General features: G+C 48.6%; 1 protein-coding gene across 3 annotated transcripts in view; it reads left to right on the top strand.

Annotated features, from left to right (window-relative positions):
• The window catches only part of LOC123774997 (bromodomain-containing protein 8), a 341,469-nt gene that overhangs the window by 301,545 nt on the left and 24,258 nt on the right, over window positions 1–15,666 (top strand). For all 3 annotated transcript variants that reach the window (XM_045769702.2, XM_045769701.2, XM_045769703.2), the window contains 4 exons: window positions 8,848–9,413; window positions 9,643–9,777; window positions 14,196–14,345; window positions 14,456–14,633. In XM_045769702.2, the coding sequence (XP_045625658.1) occupies window positions 8,848–9,413; window positions 9,643–9,777; window positions 14,196–14,345; window positions 14,456–14,633 (1,029 nt within the window). The remainder of the gene's footprint in view (window positions 1–8,847; window positions 9,414–9,642; window positions 9,778–14,195; window positions 14,346–14,455; window positions 14,634–15,666) is intronic.

The raw sequence follows: 15,666 nt of genomic DNA, 5'->3' as shown, positions 1-15,666 counted from the left end.
ATTTATGATATTTTCTGTGGAGAGCCCCTTCGGCTCTCCGGAGCTATTCCGGGCTGATGTGTATATACAGTATTAGATTATGGCAGCAGTCAATCGATGAGTTCTAGGCCTATCGGTGACCAGCGCCAGAACCTGGCCTTCCTTCAAGAGAAGCACAAGGAGTAATAGCTGATAGACAACCACATGTAATTGGAAACGATCTATGTCTGCCATCTACCTGGTCAGGCACGCAGAAAGGTAGGAATTCCAAAAGAAACTACAGTTGGTTAAAAATTGCAAACCGAAAGCTGAACCACCAAGCAGAACTCTCCAATCAAAAACAAGTAAACAAGCATGACGTCACCACAGCCACCGCGCCTGCAGTCTGCACAACTCTGCCCTCCTTGGGAGGGAGAAGGTGGGGGTCCCAGACCTCACACAACAGCTACCCAACCTCAGTTTATAGACTGCTGTGTTGGTGGTAGTCGATCAACTCTGGCTCTGTCGTTTTGAGCAAGTGCTGCATACCGGTGTTGTTGTTCTGTGTGGGTGGTGTGCGAGTTAGGAGTAACACAAGAGTACTGGGGCTGCATGCACTTAGGGCCACCTTCCCTAGTTACCCTGTAAGTACTGCCCTTGCAGTTTAGGGTTACCTTTCATGAATCTTTCGGAAGACTCCCTCCGCATGGTTCTGTTGTTGTTCAGTGATTGCCTGTCCTTGGGGCTCAGCTGGGGTGGTTTTTACTCCTGTTTGACCTTTGGTAGGAGGTAGCAGCGTCGCTGGCTGGGGCACAAGGTACTGTGCAGTTGTCTGATATACACATAGCGACCAGTTCTGTTTCCCTGGAGACGTTGTGCTTTTGTGGGTGTTTTCTTTTTCTTTTGTTTTGCCTGGCAGGGGTTTGCCTGGTGTGGCTGTAGGACAACTTGTATGATTATGGTGGCCCTCCACTAGGTCCCTGTGCTTGCACATGTCACAGGGGTTCACCTTTTAGTTTGTCTGCTTGGTAGCTCTGGGATAACCATTTAGCAGTGCAGGGATACCTCGGTTTACGAATTTAATCCGTTCCTGGAGACGGTTCATAACCGAAAATTTGTAAACTGAAGCGAATTTCCCCATTAGAAATAATGAAAAATTAATTAATCCTTTCCTAACTCCTCAAAAAATTAACATCAAATTATATTTTATACCTAATTCACCCAAATCTTCACTACAAAAGTATGTAAAGTTATTTACTTACCTTTACTGATGACTCCTGTTGGCGTATTGAAGACTGTGAGGAGGGGGAAGGAGGAGAGGTGTTACTGTTTGGAAGGGAAGTCCCCTTCCATTATAACATCAGGCAGTGATGACGTCTCTGGGGTACACACACTCTGGCACGTTTTACCTGTATACCACTAGGACCTGCTTCTGGCAGCTCTACATGATTTTCTCATTTTTTTCTTGAAGATTGTTTTTCCCTTCTTTGTAACACTGGTCTGTAGGGAGACATCACATTGTCATTAATAAGATCGATGCATCGGCCTGCTAAAGCTCTATCTGGGTGATTCTTTTCAGCAAAACTTTGCAGTTCTCCCCATACTGCACACATTTTCTGGGGGGAGCAGAGCCGATGATATGCTAATGCTGATATGCTAATGTCAGACTTTGGCATCAGTCATGTGTATAGAGTTCTGTAGCCCTACCGGGGACCACGAGCCAAAACCTGCCCCCCCCCCCCATCCCTCAGAGAGGCATGGGGAGCAATGGCCTATAGAAACCCCCAGTGTGGTTGGAAGCATTCTATGTCTGCCATCGACCGGGTCAGGCACCCAGAAAGATAAGCGTCCCAAAACAAACCCCTATTCTGGTGATAATTGCTACCAAAAGCTGAACAAGTGGATAGAACTCCCCAAAAAGAAACGAGCAAACGAGTATGACGTCACACGTCGCCGTGCCACAGTCTGCGCAGTTCCCCCATACCCGGGAAGGGGAAGGGGGAACCCCAGACCCTCGCGCCAGCTATCCACCTGCAGTTCTAAGGCTGATGCTAGAGGCAGAGGTCATGTGCTCTGGCTCCAGTGATTTTCAGCACTGTGCTTAAAGTGTGGTGGCTGTCTTCCAGGTGCGAGAGCCAGGAGTTATTCTACAGTTCTCGGGCTGCATGCGCCTAGGGTTACCTTACCCTAGGTGCCCTGTAAGAACTGCCCTTGGGCCTTGGGATTACCCTCGATAAGTCCCTTGGGTCCTGCCTCTGCTGGGCTGTTTCACTGCTCAGTTTTTCGGCCTCCTTTTCAGTGCTTGGGTGTTTTGTCTCCTTTGTTTACCTTAGGGTAAGAGGCAGTTTGCACTGGTAAGGGGCACAGGGTGCTGCGCAACTTGTTTTAACGATTCATAGCGGCCGGCTCTGCTCCTTTGGGTATGTTGTCCTCTTGTGTTTTTTTTCTTTTTGTTTGTGCCTTGTGGGGGGGGGGGGGTCTGCCTTGCTTGCCCCTTGGTATCTGACCTAATTCGGTTTTCTCCTGGTGGTGTCCCCTGCTAGGTCCCCGTGAGTGTTCACATCCTGGGGGTTCAGTTTTTAGAAGGTTGTTTGGTAGACTTGGGCGCAGGTTAGCAGTACCCTGCATGGGCTTCTCTGAGGGTGAGTTCCATCTCAGGACCCTGGGAATCCCCATGGGGGCGCCTGAGTATGATGGATGTGACCCCTGATTTCCCCCCCCTCACTTTGTGTGAGTTCGAGGGTTGCTCTGTCCCCTTGTCTCAGGGTGACTCTCATTGTTTTTGCCTCCGTCTGCTGCCTGTGGGGGTCGGTGGCACCTTCAGCCCGGAGTCCTGCGAGTTTCATTGCTTGTTTGTGACTCGGTTACCCAGTCTTATGCTGACTATGCGGGTGCAGGTAGCACAGGCTTTTCACGTTGAGTTCAGGCAACGTGAAAACGTGCTAGGTTGTTTGCTCCCCGGAAGCCCCGAGGCTGCCCCATTTTTGGTTGTTGTGACCATGCTTGGGGGGTGTTGATTGCTTCGGTTTTGTTCCTCCCTCACCCCCCTTATCTTTCCCCCTGTTGTGGTTTAGTCTGCCCCCCCCCCCCCCTTCCTCCCTGCATCCGGTTCCTTTCCGTCTGTGGGGTCGGGGCGGGAATTCGATGGTCTTGAGACTCGAACGTTCTTGGGTTTTTTCTTCCGGGGTGCGACGGAGGCATTTGAGCCTGTTCCTCCAGCCGGGTTGTATGAGTCTGCAAGTGGGCTCTCTTCCTTAGTACTGTATATTTCCGGCTGCCCTGGCCTTTTCTTGTGAAGCTGGGGCTTTGGGGGGACGGCTCAGCCCCAGGGCCTGCCGTGGAGGTTCCCAGGGTTGGGGAGGGGCTGACTTGGGGGGGGCCTTGGGCCCCGTTGGACCCCACCGGGGTTTTCTACCTTCGGTGCGGGGCTTGCAGTTACAGGGAGTGGGGTTTTTCCTTCCCCCCTCTGCAGACGAGTTGTTGGGCGTTGGCCCCTCCCTGGGTTCGGATCCTTGTCCCTTTGGGTCCGTTAGGTTCCGTCCTATCGGTGTGTACTTTTCTCGGGTGTGACTGTGTCTTTCTGAGCCTTCGTTTGCCTCTGTGTTATCTTGGGGGTTCGGTAAGGTCTTCGATTTTTCCCGGATTATTATTGGAACGTCTGTCGTCTTCCGGTGAGGCTTACCTCCTGTCCTTTTTGGACTTGTTAGTCCTCTTCCGTGCTTCATGTTTTTCGATACTCTCTCTGTCTTTTGTCATTATATCTTCTCTCCCATGCTCTGTCTAGGCACTGCTAATATTTTGCGATACTCCTTGTTGGCACCCTCCCTGCTGGGCAGGGTTATGTGGTTCGGATCTCATGCGTTCTGCGCATGCGCCGTGGGAGTTTGTTTTGTTGTGGACAGTGTACACAAGTGCTGGTGTTCCTGCGTCCTTATTCTCTCGGGGTGCTTCGCCTCTCTCGCTCCTCTCGTCTCTCCAGTCCGTGTGCCATAGATGCTGGGGGGTGTTCTGGATTGCCGCTATGGGGAGGACGCTGGGTTTTCCCCTGCATATGGGTGTGGGGCCGCCTCCTTTGCCTCTACCCTACTATTCTCCTGCAAGTGCAGCTCTGGCCTTCTTCCTCTGGCGGTGCTCCCGGACTCCTCTCGGCTATGTGGTGTCATGACACATTCGTACCTACATTCTGCAGGTGAGTTTATGCGGTCTGGCATCTGTCGGCCAGGCGCTGGTTCGTGGCTACGAATTTACGAACATAAGACCAAGGTGACTGCAGAGGGCCTATTGGCCCATACGAGGCTGGTACTATTTATACCCATCCGGTCCCACTCATATACATGTTCATCATATGCTTGAGTCACTCAAGGGGCCCCACCTTCACCATGTTACGAGGTAAAATGGTGAAGGTGAATGTTATGGGGTAAATGTTACACTGGGTCAGGGTGTTATGTGGTGACATTTTGCTGTGGCTTGATACTGGAGTTCCGTGTTGGGGTTTGGTTGTGGCTTTTTGTTTAGCCCTGACGTGCTTCTTCCTGGGGCCTTCCTTGTTCGTTTGTGGTGTTTGTTACACAGTGGGTCATGGCTCGGTTCCGTCCTATCGGTGGGTACTTTTCTCGGGTGTGACTGTGTCTTTCTGAGCCTTCGTTGCCTCTGTCATGGTCACGGCCATGTTTTTCGTGGTCTTATCTGGGTCGCTCTTTCCTTGCCCATCTTGCAGTGCCTGGCTTAGCCCTTCCATATACATTGGATTCTCTGTGCTCACCTAATTGTCCTTACCTAGCTATGCTTGCAGGAGTTGAGCTTAGGCTCTTTGGTCCCGCTTCTCAGCTGTCATTTGCCTGACATAGACATGGCCTGTGTTGTTGGTCCTGTCCCTTTCATTCCCGTTGCTGCCTGTCTTTCTCGTTCCTCATCTTCCTTCTACGCTCGTAACTCTCACTGCTGGTGCTGGGGCTGTTTTTCTAGTCCTTATGGCTTGTTCTCCTGTATCCACTTCAGGTCGATTGATCTGCTGGGTAATATGTGAGGGGTGGTTGGATTGTTTTGCGTGTCAGTTACTCATCAGGGCTTGACATCTGCGAGAAGCCCTGTACAAGTTAGTTTACGCTTGTTTGTATTGTGCTAACTAAGTGTCAAGGGATGTACTAGTTCTGATGTTACCTCGCCCCTCTCGTTACACCTTGTTGTGTGGTTTTGTATGTGCTTCTTGACACCTACTGCTGCCTTGCAGTCACCTTGCGGTGTTTCCGGGGCTTAGCGTCCCCAGGGCCCGGTCGTCATCCGGGCCTCCTCATTGCTGGGCTGGTCGCCCAGGCTGTTTGATGCTTCTGCATGCAGCCTGACGTGTTTCTTACAGCCTGGTTGTTCAGGTATCCTTTGGAGGTGTTGATCCAGTTCTCTCGTGGTCACTGTGAGGGGACAGCCTGTTTTGCCCCTTATGTGTCATGGAGGCGTGTTGAACAGTCTCGGGCCTTTGATGTTGCTGGGGTTCTCTCTGAGTAGGGGCTAGGTTGGACTTTGTCCATGTTCCGTTCCCTACTTTTCCACCACCCCTGTGTTTGGTTAATTCCTGGCTTGCCAGGTTTGGGTTCCTGTTTTCCTGGCTTACCCTGCCACTTGGCATTTTCCGGATCTTGCGGTGTCACTTCTCACGAGGGTCGCATCGGGACCACAGTGTCTCCGATTTCCTGGCGAACTCGCTGGCATTGGGAAGTTTTCTGTACGGCAGACGTTCCTTCTCATTCCATGCCGGCCCGGGGTTCCGGCTCTGCTTGCTCGGTGGTCACATCCGAGGTTTTCCTGCGGTTCTGCCTCTTCCTATACTCGATCGGTCCATGTTGAGGCTGGTTCGGTTCTGCCTCGAGTATCTCACCATCTGTTGGTGGTCAGGTGGCTTCGTTGATGATGTCCCACCTGCGTGCTTCATCTTGGCGGTGGTGTGGGGTTTTCTTTGGTGGTCTTTCCTTTTTCTTTCTGTCCCTTCGTCGGTTTGCTATGTTTTCTTGGTGTGGTCTGGTCCTTCTCTTGTGGAGGTTTGGGGCCGTCATCTTGCCACATACTGTCGCCTTGTCTCGTGCGGCGCTGGCACGGCACCTCTTCGCAAGCCATCTCTGGCGTGGTTCACCTCCAGCCTTCTCTTTGGTTTTCGATGTTTTCGGCTTCCTGCATCCCGCCTCATGAGGTGCAGGAGGCCTTTACGGCTTACCTCCTGCGAGATCCGGATTACTGCTTCGATAATAGATCCGTCTTCCTTTCTTTTGAGTTTGGCTCCTCTTTTCCTTACTGGGGTGCATTATGAGGTGCTGGAGTTTTCCTGGCTGGCAGACTTCCCTTTCTTGTCGTTGGGGGCATTGCATGCATTCTGTTGAACCCGCATGCTTGAGTGGTGGGAGTTGACCATGGTCATTCAGGTTTACCTGGGGGGCAAGATTGAGCACCTCAATGCGTGCTTGTTTGCTCCCGTGCTTCCTCGTGATATCGGTCAGGTGCAGCTTCACGTGCAGGTTCCCTCCCTTTCGGCGTCCCTGGTGGCTGAGGATTTGTACGTCCGTGAGCATTTGGCTTCGGTCTTGCGCTTCTTTTCCCTTCTGGCTGTCTTCGGACTTGCTCGAGGAGGATGTGGAGGAGCTAGGGTCCGGGCCTGCGTCTGGTGCGCTTTCCTCGGCGGCTCGTGCATCGGCTGCCTTGTCGAACTTGTCTGCACCGATTCTGAAAGAAGCAGTGTCTCTGTTCTTTGCTTCACGCCTCACGTGCTGGCAGGCAGTGGCACTATTCCACTATTCCACCATTCCACTATTTGGAATTCGCTTTGGCCCTGACTCTTAGATTTTCGTCTTCTTGTGGTGAGTCTCTGATGGTGCATTTTCTGCAGGCAGCTTCGTCAAGTTGCCGGCCTATGTTGGACTTGTTGTGTCCCCGGGGGGATGGGGGGGCTGTGGAGGTCCTACCTGGAAAGGTCATGCCAGGGCTCGGGGTTCCTTCAGTCGTCGTAAGTCAGTTATGCCATATTGTGGCATCTGGTCAACACAGTCATTGCTCTTGGCATCGGTTAGGCTCTCGTAAGGGTCGTCTGCCATTTTGCGGTTTGCCCCGTTGACGGGGCGATGGGGAAGGGTGGCTCGCGCTGTTTGCTCTCGCCTGGTTCAATGATTTGGGGGCATTTTGGGTCGTTTCCTCTGGCTTGCGGTGGCGTTGGGTGGCTCCTCCTCCTTCGGGTGGTTCAGTGCTGGTGGGGCAGGCCTCTATTCCTGCCCTCTGTCCGGTCATCCTGGAGTAGGTTCGCTTGGTAGTGGTCGAAACAGCGGCGTCCCTCAGGTGGATTTCCCGTCTGTTTCAAGTTCCAAAATGGGACGTGCGGATCTGCGGTTCATTCTGGACTTGTTCAGTCTGAACCCCTGGGTCTTTTGCCCCTCCTTTTGAATGACCACTCTGTCCCAGGTCCAGCTGCTTTTGGAGCCAGTTGCTTGGATGGTGTTCTTGGACCTCTGAGAGTGCCTATTGCGGCTGTTTGTCTCTTCCTCACAGTGAGACCTGCAGTGCTGCTGCCTCCCTGGTATGTCCCAGTTTTTCCTTCTCTTTGGGTAGTTACCTTCAGGGAGCCAATGGGGCTCCCCACAGAAAACCAGCATTGAATGTAATGAAATGCCAATTTCTTTGTGAATCCTCATCATTCAAGGGGTCAGCTTTCATCATTCAAGACTGAATTGGTGAGTTGCCGGCTTCCCTTCCCCTGCACAAGGGGGTTGGGGTGGCACCAACAAGTGGGGCTTGTTTGATGAAGTGTTGCTTGTTTGCTATAATTCTGGGGAAGTTTGTTTGCTCTTTTGAAGATGTAGATCACAATTTTCTACCAGACAGTGGTCCGTTTTGGTTCACCTGCCTTTCTGGGTAGACGATGGCACCCTTGTTGATGGCAGGTATGACATATTTTATGTTTAAAGTGTTCATAGGCCACTGCTCCCTGTGCCTTTCTGAGGGGGGGGGGGCCAGGTTCTGGCTCTGGTCCCCGGTAGGCAACAAGAACTCTGTGATTGATGACCCCAAATAGGATAGCACTATATTAGTGGGATAGTTTCACGGAGCCTCCAGGGCTCACACAGACACTTTTATTTTATTAATTTAATGCTGGTTTTATGTGATGGGAAGTATGTAGGCCATGATTTATTATCTGTGAATCCGCTATCCATCACGTTCAATATCTGTTACGGCCAAGGCATGGAAAATGTGCTTGATAGATTTAAAGAAGGGCCTAATATCCATTGGTTAGTTCTCGTATTTCATCTTAATTCAAGATACAGAAATGGATAATGCATCAGAAATTATTAAACAATATAAAATACTAAAAGCTGTAGAATTAGTTATTTGATTTATTTCATTAAATTTCAGCTAAAAAACACATTAGCCATGATTTAGTCAAGCTTATAGGACCCATGGAACCCATCGTCACTGACCTGATGTTAGGAAGTACTCTAGCAGACTTTGTGCCATCATCTTTATTTATTCAAATATATTATGGTTTTCCATGTGACTTGAACCTGTCAAGCTGGAACAAGACTTTTCAAAACTGACAGATACTCTTAATATTCACCTAATTTGATTAGCATGGGATTATATTTTGTATCAATAATGTAACTTTCATTTACCTGACTAATCCTGTTTGACTATTTAGCCCGTGTACAAATGCTCAGTGTGTATAACAAAAGGTGAAGATTGAGCACGTAATGTGGTCCCACTTGTAACCAGCCGTAAGGTTGAAGCATCGTGCACACCATCCTAATGTAGTAAACTTGTTTGTCAAAGTTCTTATTGAATTGTTTTCATTCACATTATTATTTTAGAGACCAATTTAGGCTCACTAATATGCCAAGTATCTTTTGTTACCATTTTCAGGTTATAGAAGAAGACATGGACAAAGGAATTTTGAACAAAGATATGAAAAAGATAAAAGAGAAGTTAGAGAAGTCAGCTAGTGCTGAAGATGGAAGTAAGTTAGGTGATAAAAGTCATAAGTATGAGGAAAAGATTGATGAAAAGCAAGAAGATAAAGTAGAGGATTGTGTTAAGCACTTTGAAGAATCTACATCATTCAAGTGCGATGATAAGGAGCTCAAGATTGAGAACCTCAGCCCGTGTGAGCCTATAAGAGAAGATGATTGCAAGAAGCCAGAATACGATTTCAAAAAATCCGTTGAGGAGAAACAAGATGATATGACGGAGGATACACCAAGCTGTAAGGAGAAACAAGAGAATGATGACGACGACGACGATGACGATGACGATGATGATGATGACGATGATGAATTGGATAGGAAAGACAAATCATCTGAAGATGAATCTTCTATTAAATTGCAAAAAAATGAGGACACTGAACCAGATCTTGATCTGGAAAAAAAGTTTAGTAAAAGTGATAAGAAAGAGCAAGAGGAAGAAGACCCGAGTGATAATCAAGACAGCAAGTACGTCTATCATTATTGAGCCTAGTTATAGTATGTTTAAATATGCTTGCATTATTCCTGTGCATGCACTCAGTGCTTGCACAGGCCACCAATTGCACATATTTGTGGGGAAATGGTATATTATTTGAACATTATTTTTTCTTTGTGGTTTTTATTTAAGTCCTTATTGTATTAAAATTCATATATTATGCCTTGAGCTTCAGTTTACATTCAAATCTAATGTTGTCAGAGATTGGGTGAGTGAGGAGGAGGGAAGCTTTGCTGGCAGCAGGAAACGGATAATCTCAGGGGGAGATTTCATGGGCTCATCTTCTCCATTTGTTTCTGAATCTGCCCCCAATTCACCCGCATCTACTCACTTCGGGTATGTCATTGCCAGTTTTCTTTAGAAATAGAGGGTAAGAATACAATTGACAAGTATACTTAAAAATGTCTTTATATATCTTGCAAATTATTTAAGCTTTAATCTTAGTCAGTACTTAAGAGATTTTGATTTTTGCTATGGACTTTTCTGAGGAAAGCCCCTTGTGGGTCCATCAGTAGATGGCACCCACATTTCCCATGTGGGTGCCATCTACTGTGTGCCACCAATCATAGAGCTTTCTGGCCTACCAAAAACCCAGAGCCAGAACCTGGTTCCTTCAGTGATTCAGTGATGTGCAGGGAGCTGTGGCGTTTATACTTCAATTTATGCCGCCACCGAGGAAGATACCTAGAAAGTCAGCGAGTCTGAATGAACCACAGCTGATTGCTTCCGAGACTGCAAGCTCGAAAGTGGCCATAAAACTCCCTAAACTATGTAAAGAAACAATCAAAATTTTTATAAAACTAGTGTCCACTCATTTGCCCCACCCTTCCCCTTGTTTAAGGGAATGAAGGGGGGGGGGAGTCCACTGCTCACTGGCTGTTCCATTGTCAGTTCTCCTCTGATGTGTGCCAAGTTTGCTACTGTTGTGGAGAACGTGGGTCCTCATGCAGGGGTTTTGGCTTGGCCTGTGGTGTCGCCAGCGGCTCTTTCTTCTATTGGCTCCTTTTCTGTGAGGTGTGGTGGCCTCGTTCTTCTCTGTGCAGCTCGCATGCCTGGATCCTGTGCTGGCTGTTTCTTTAGACTTGGAGAGGGTCCTCACTATTCTTTACGCTCCTTCTTTTTTCTCCGCTCTCTTCTCCGAGGATGTTGTGGCTTGGTTTTTGTCCTCCGCTGCTATGTCTTGTCGGCCTGTTTAGGACCTTCTTTGTATGTGGCGAGGTTGCTCTCATTCTTCAAGGTGGTCTAGGCGGGAGGGGCTGTGCCTTGTGTTGGTCGAGATGGACAATCAGTGGATCAAGTGACCGGATTGCAAGTGCTTCCTGGGGCTGCTTCATCTGCATATCATCGGCACTGTGCTCGCTCTGCCTACATGGCGACATCTCAGGATTCGCTCTGACCCTTTTGCGGTTTGCCCCATTGATGGAGTGGTGGGGGGGGGTAGCTAGTCCAGTTTGCCATTGCTTGGTCCCACGATTTGTGGGCTTTCTAGTCATTTCTGTCAGCCTTCGGTGGTATTGGTCAGACCTGCCTCTTTTTTGGGGGTTTGGGTCTGTCTAGGCAGGCTTTCTCTGCACATCTCTGCTCTGCTCTGCACTTCTCTGCTCACAAGATTGGCCAAGGTGCTTGGATAATTTTCCTGGACCTCCAGTATGCCTATTGGCACATCTCTATTCATCCAAGGTTCAGGGATTGGTTAAGGTTTCTAGTGGAGTGTTGCGCTTTTCTCTTTCGGGTCTCCCCATTTGGCCTAAATCTGGCTTCGCATGCTATGCAGCTCTTTCTGGGCTCGGGGTTTGGCTCTCCTTGCTGTTCATGTCCAGGGAGTGTCCAATGTCCTTGTTGGTGGTCTGTCCTGGTTGCTTCCCATCTCCATGGAGTAACCTGCTCACACTGCCTTCTTCCTCTGGCTCTGCTAGACATTTGGCTAGACGTCAGGACGCCCTGACGTGGACCTCTTTGTATCGGCTTGGTCTCAGCATCTTCCTCTTTATATGGTGCTGTTCCCAACTGTGAGGCCCTCATGGCAGAACTGATAGAATTGGAGGTTTCTGTATCTCTTTTTCCCCGGTTCCATCTGTTGCTCCAGGTCCTGGTATGGTTGGAGTCCTACCAAGAGAAAGTGATTCTTCTGGCTCCTTAGTGGCTGGCCCAGCCTTGGTCTCCAATACTGCTTGCTCGGTGTCTGAACCTGGTCATTTTTCCGCAGTTCCACCTCTTCCAGAGGGTCAGTCTGGAGACGTACTTCACTGTATAGAACTTCTCGTACTAACATTATGTCTCGAGTTTCTGAAGTGGATGTATCGTCATCTTTATGGCATTCAGATGGCATTCACCATATCTTGATAATGTCCTACCTGTGGGTTTCCTCGAGGCAGCAGTATGAGGTTTCTTGGTGGTCGTTTTATCTCATCTTGTCTCTTAGACATTGTCTGTTCCTGAGCGGATGGGTCTTTCCTTTCTATCCTGGACGTACGGGCCTCTGGAATTGGATCTCTTTGCATCAGCGTGGTCGAGGTGCATTACCCGGTATACGTGGCGCCCTTCTCCGAAGTCTTTGCATCTGGTCTTTCTGACTCGAGTCTATCACCATTTGTATGGGGCACAGATGGCTTCGTTGTTGGTCTCCCATCTGCGTGCTTCAGTCTCGGCGGCAGTATGAGGTTTCCTGGTGGTCCTTCCGGTTTTTCCTATCACTGCATAGGTGTACTTTGGTATCCTGATAGGGTTTTTGTCCTTCCTGTCACAATTGTTTCAGGACCGTCATCTTATGCCAAATACTGTCTCCTCCTATCGTGCAGGCACTAGCGTAGCCACTCCAGCTTACGTTCGGTATTGATATTACGTCTGCTCCATTCCGCAAAGTTGTCTCGTATGTTATTTCACCTCTGGCCTGCTCATGCATTGCCTGATCCCTCCTGGTCCTTGGACTGAGTGCTCTTTCCTCTCTTCTCCTCGGTTTGTTGTGGCCATCAAACTGGTGATAGGTTTGGTTGCAGCCATCTCCTTTTCTGGCGAAGAATGAGACTGCTGCTTTCCGAAGGGAGTCCTTGGGTTGTTGATGCTTGGTTAGTCAGGCCGGGGGTCCATCATGTCTTGTGTCCGATTGCGGCTTTCCCCCATTATTTGCGCGCCACGGCTTCAGTGGCCGGGGATGCGCTGTGGGTTGATCCGGTTTTCCGTCTTTCCTGTTCCCGGGCTTGTGTCTCCCAGGTCGTCTGCAGGGTTATTAAAGCTAGCCATCCTGTGGTCTACTTTTTGTTTCCACAACGTGCATAAGTTTGCTACATTGGCTGCTGTCTTTGGCAACATGTCTTGGGTTGACATTCGGGCAAAGGGTATTTGGAGGTTGAACAGGGTCCTGGCCGCTCGTCACCTTGTCAATGTCCCTGGACCTTGTAGCGCCTATGTTGCATTATGTCGGCTGTTGCAGCCAGTTGTCTCCACTTCGCATTGAAGAGTTAGGACTGACCGCCGCCCGGGTAAATCCCTGTTTTCCTTGTCTTTGGGTAGTTGGCTCTGTGGATCCGACGAGGCTCCCCCGAGAAAACCAGAGTTGATTGTAATGAAACGCCATTTTCTGGGTGAGTCCCGGAGGCTCCCCGTCATCCCTCCCTCCCTCCCTCTGGTCTGCAGTGTTTTCGCGTATTTTGACATCCTGCCTAAGAACTGCAGGGATGGATCGCCGGCGTGGGGGTCTGGGGCTTCCCCCTTTCCCCTCTCAAGGAGGGGGTGTGGGGTTGGGCAGACAGCGGCACTGCGACATGATGACGTCATTCTTATTTTATAATTTTCGTGCAGGGAGTTCTGTCCACTCGTTCAGTTTTCGGTAGCGATAGTTTCACCAAAATAGGGATTTGTTTTGGGGCGCTTCCCTTTCTGGGTGCCAGATCTGGTCGATGGCAGACATAGAATGCTCCCAACCACATGGGGGTTTCTATATGCCACTGCTCCTCGTGCCTCTCTTGAGGGGGGGGGGCCAGGTTCTGGCTCATGGTTCCCGGTAGGCAAGCACTCTGTGCACATTGACTTAGGTCAGAAAGTTATGCATATCCATTCAGCCTGGATAGCTCCGGGGAGTTTCTGGGACTCGCCCAGAAAATGGCATTTTGTTACATTCAATGCTTTTTTTTTTTTTTTCTAATGCATTCTACTTGTTTATCACCCATATTATATACAGGTACTTCGTTAAATTTCCTTTCTTGAGTTATCTTGAGGTTATCTTGAGTTGATTTCGGGGCTTTTAGTGTCCCCGCGGCCCGGTCCTTGACCAGGCCTCCACCTCCAGGAAGCAGCCCGTGACAGCTGACTAACACCCAGGTACCTATTTACTGCTAGGTAACAGGGGCATTCACGGTGAAAGAAACTTTGCCCATTTGTTTCTGCCTCGTGCGGGAATCGAACCCGCGCCACAGAATTACGAGTCCTGCGCGCTATCCACCAGGCTACGAGGCCCCCTACGAGGCCCCCTTTGACTACTTTGTATTTCAAACTTTCAGCAGTGTCCTTTTCTCTAATTTTCTCTCAGTTTATTGAAGCTGTTCATGTTCACTTTGTGTATTCCACTCACCATTTTGCACGTAGTGACCATATAACCCCTTGACCTTTTCTCCTACTTTTCCTTGACTCATACATGTGTGTTGTTTAGACAGCCTCTACTTCTTACAGGTGTTGTGGGGAGTTTCTGGAGGTGTGGATACCATACCAGTGCTCTACATTCTTGCACCGCTCTCTTAAAATTACTGTTTGGTTTTCAGTGATGAGTCGGAGAATGAACGTGCTTATAGGTCGTGGAAGAAACCCATTATGATTTTATGGAATGAAATAGCTGCACACAAGTTTGCTTCTATATTTCTGAGACCCATCACTGATGACCAAGCCCCTGGGTATCACTCAGTTGTTAACAGGCAAGTGCTGCAATAATATGTCTGAATGTTATGTAATGTTTGCAAACAAGAATGAAGAAAACGTGGATTGATCTGTAAAGGTTACTAACATATTTTTATATTAATCTTAGGTCAATGGATCTTCAAAAGGTGAAACGCAATATAGAAAGTGGAGTAATACGTACTACGGCAGAATTTCAACGTGACATAATGCTCATGTTCCTAAATGCAACGATGTACAATACCCGAGACCACAATGTGTATCAAATGGCAGGCCTAATGATGCAGGATGCTGTTGCAACTATTGAGGTAAGATATTAAATTGTTGTTGCCCACAACTTTAAGGAATGTTTATTTCCTTTAAGTACTAAGAAATAAGTACCTTACGTACTTGCTATATTTAAGACCTTCCTAGATGTGCTGTTGTAGCATCACAGAGTAATATGTGTATACGAACACTTTATCCGCAGCATCTACAACCCAAGGCGTCATGTTATTATGCAGTTTGCATTAAAATAAGAAGCACATTTGCTGCTGGATGCATACCCTAACATTTATATCAGATATGCTTGCTGTAAATGTCATCCTACAGGGGGACATGACGGGGTAGAGGACAGTGCTCGGGATACGTATCCTAAGGTTCTGGGTTAGGTTCAGGAGGTTCAGAATTTCTCTCACCCTGATGCTCCTGCTCACCTAGCATTAAATAGGTACCTGGAAGTTCGACAGCTCTTACGGGCTGCTTCCTGGAGATGTGTAAAACAAAAAAAGAGGAGGCCTGGTTGAGGACTGGGCCACGGGGGCACTAAGCCCTGAAATCATCTCAAGATAATCTCAAGAAGATACATACCTTAACCCTTTAGCTGCGCAACGCACCTGCTGGCCCACGTCTAGGGTGCGCTACGCGCCTCCGGGTATTTGTATTTTTCACGTTCCATTCAAAACTCCCGCAGGCTACATGAGGTTCACATCAGCTTCCTCAGGGCTCTTGTAAACAGACACCATCTTTAAAAAAAATAGTGGTCCACATTCCCGGGTGTGAGAGCCTCAGTAGTGAGTGAGCAACCAACGCCGGCGCATGCAGCATGAGCTTACAGCACTGCTGTTCAGCTTGTGACCACAGCATCACCTAATAATGTCAAAATGTTATTATTAATGTCAAAATATAACTTGTATTATTTAGCCATGATAGTATTACAGAAGAGCCTGAGTGTGATAATGACTATGTACAATGTTCAAATATTAGTGAGTCAATGCTGTTCACGATGTTCACAGAGCTAGCCACAGCACCACAGCATTATTTCGTCCATCTAGGAATCTTCAAACGACTTCTTAGGTTCCT

The sequence above is a fragment of the Procambarus clarkii genome, chromosome 92, assembly GCF_040958095.1.
Source record: "Procambarus clarkii isolate CNS0578487 chromosome 92, FALCON_Pclarkii_2.0, whole genome shotgun sequence".
In the NCBI taxonomy this organism is placed as follows: domain Eukaryota; kingdom Metazoa; phylum Arthropoda; class Malacostraca; order Decapoda; family Cambaridae; genus Procambarus; species Procambarus clarkii.
The sequence above is the reverse complement of the archived record's forward strand: the minus strand, read 5'-3'. Positions and strand labels throughout refer to the sequence as shown.